The sequence below is a fragment of the Elephantulus edwardii genome, unplaced genomic scaffold (assembly GCF_000299155.1).
Source record: "Elephantulus edwardii isolate Elephantulus edwardi_28Jun2011 unplaced genomic scaffold, EleEdw1.0 scaffold00188, whole genome shotgun sequence".
Lineage (NCBI taxonomy): Eukaryota > Metazoa > Chordata > Mammalia > Macroscelidea > Macroscelididae > Elephantulus > Elephantulus edwardii.
The window spans coordinates 2099937-2102552 of NW_006399938.1; the positions used below are offsets into that span (position 1 = coordinate 2099937).

The 2616-nt window shown below is 36.8% G+C and overlaps 1 protein-coding gene across 1 annotated transcript in view; it reads left to right on the plus strand.

Annotated features, from left to right (window-relative positions):
* Positions 1-2616, plus strand: part of TLL1 (tolloid-like 1) — a 374269-nt gene that overhangs the window by 298735 nt on the left and 72918 nt on the right. The window contains exon 18 of the mRNA XM_006896658.1: positions 177-304. Coding sequence (XP_006896720.1) covers positions 177-304 — 128 coding nt within the window. The remainder of the gene's footprint in view (positions 1-176; positions 305-2616) is intronic.

The window sequence follows — 2616 nt, forward strand, 5'->3', positions numbered from 1 at the left end:
TATGGATTGAAGCTCAACATCAAGAAAACAAATATTCTCACCACTGGGTCAATTGGCAGCTTCAGTATGGATGGTGAAGAGATTGAGATAGTTAAAAGTTTTAGTTGGCTGCTAGCTTTCAGGTCCAATCTTGGTCTAGATTTCCTCACTAACTGATAATGTCATTATTTGCACAGCTGAATGTGAACAGAAAATCCATAGTCCAAGTGGCATCATCACTAGCCCCAACTGGCCAGACAAGTACCCAAGCAGGAAGGAATGCACGTGGGAAATTAGCGCCACTCCTGGCCACCGAATCAAATTAGTAAGTGATTCTTCTTTTTATTGAGCTCACTACCTATGCATCTCATAGCTACCATGTGGAAATAAAGTGGATGTTTGTTTAATTGAACTGAATTAACAATTAGCTGGAAAAGAATTTCATTCTCTTTCTGTCCTACTTACATTAACAAATCCTTGATTTCCTTGTTAAATCAAATTGTATTGATATCAACGCATTGGTGCCTCACCGTGACATCCTGTTGCTGTTTGTTGTTGTTCTTAAGTGCCTTCAAGTCGTAGACGACTGAGAGCGACCCTATGAATGAAAGACCTGAACAATTGTATAACTTTCATCATTTCTCCATGTTCATAGAGTTTCTGGAGGCAAGCTGTTTTGGAAGAGGATGCCACTCCTGCTTCCAAGCTTGTTATAATTGGGGAGCTCCACCAAGCACTGTCCACCATGGGTAACCATTATCACATTTGACAAATCAGTGTCACAGTATTTAGCATCACAGCAACCGTGAGTTGCCTCTACAGCAAATGGACAGACCAGTGATATGCTGTTGTTGTTGTTGTTGTGCTGTCAAGTCGCTTGTGACTCATAGAGACCCTGTGTACAACAGCCCTAAACCCTGCTCTATCCTGTGCCAATAGCACTGCCTCTGACACACCCATCCCGGTTATTCCAGTCACTGAATCAGTCCACCTCATAGAGGGTCTTCCCCTCCTGCCCTGTCCCTCCACCCTCCCAAGCATGATGTCCCTCTCCAAGGACCTGTCCCTCCTTACAACATGTCCAAATTATGTCAGATGAAGCCCCAGAAGGAGCAGCCCGGTGTAACCCTCTCATGGATAAATCTGATTGCTTTAAATGTCATCGCAGAAGCTATTGTAAAATAATTGATGCTACTTTTAAAATGATTGGTAAAGATGATTAAAATGGTAAAAATAAATAAAAAAACAACAATAGAAAAATTATAAATTCATCCGGAAAACAATAGAATACTTACTCACTGAATTGCAATCATAAGAATATCGAGATTTTAGCACTGATCAACCTCAGTAAAGACTGATTTTTCTGTCACTGGGTTACTACTAAAACTCAAAAAGATGTAGTTTATTCTTCTCTACTTTTTAAATTTGTACTTTGGACTATAGCAGGGATTTAAATTCATCCTCATTGTACTTATAATATAAACTTCAAAATTGCAGGAAAATGTTAACAATAATATTATTTCATTACTATATGTTAATAATGAAAGTGTAACTTTTTGTGAGAAAGCATGAATCTTTCTGCACAGGTTAGTCAGGGCTGTTGTTAATATTCCATATTTTCTAATTTTAATTATTTTCAATCCCCAGACAGCAGTCATTTTTTTAACCATAAATTTATTTTGACTAGTCATCTTTCTTTACTATTATAATTCACATGAATTCAGATCTATCCACACCTACATCAAAAAAGGAGTTTTCCTTAAGATAATAATCTTTTCTCTATTACGAGTTTATTTGTAATCTATTTTCGTCAGAAGATTGTTCCTTCCTTTAAAATAATAGATCATCTTTATCAGTGAATATTCCAAAGCTTACTTAACAAAGTTAAATATACTTTGGACAAAGTCTATTTATTGATATTTTTTATATCTCCATGTAAATATTGTCTTAATACTAATTTTTAAAGGAATAGCTAAATTGATATTAAAAATAAACTTTAGTAAGTTAAATTCCTAATTATACACACATACATGTTGGTTTTGTTGTTGTTATGTGCTGTTCAATTGCCTGTGACTCATAGTGACCCAATGTACAACAGCCCTAAACTCTGCTCTGTCCTTTGACAATCTTACTGTCTCTGACACACATATTCACATTAGCTCAGTCACTGAATCAGTGCATCTCATGGAGAGTCTTCCTCTCTTGTACTGTCCTTCCACCCTCCCAAACATGATGTCCCTCTCCAAGGAATAGTCCCTCTTTACAACATGTCCAAAGTATGTCAGCCAAAGCTTCAGAATCTTGCCTCCAAGGAGCAGCCTGGTCTCACACTCTCTAGGATGAACTTGTTTGTTCTCCTATCAGTCCATGGTATATTCAGTACTCTTCTCCAGCACCACAGCTCAAAGGAATCAACTCTCCTTCTATCATCCCTAGTCATTGTCCAGCTTTCTGAATATATAAATATGTCAAATAGCTATGACCCTGTGTATCTGTGTACATACCACACAGGAATATCTTTTTTAAGAAGTAGTCACTTAGATAAAGTATGGGATACTAGTATGTGTAAAAAAGGTATTTGAAAGGTAATTGTATCTTTGTACCATTCCTATTTAATCATGTGTTGTTGTTGTTGTT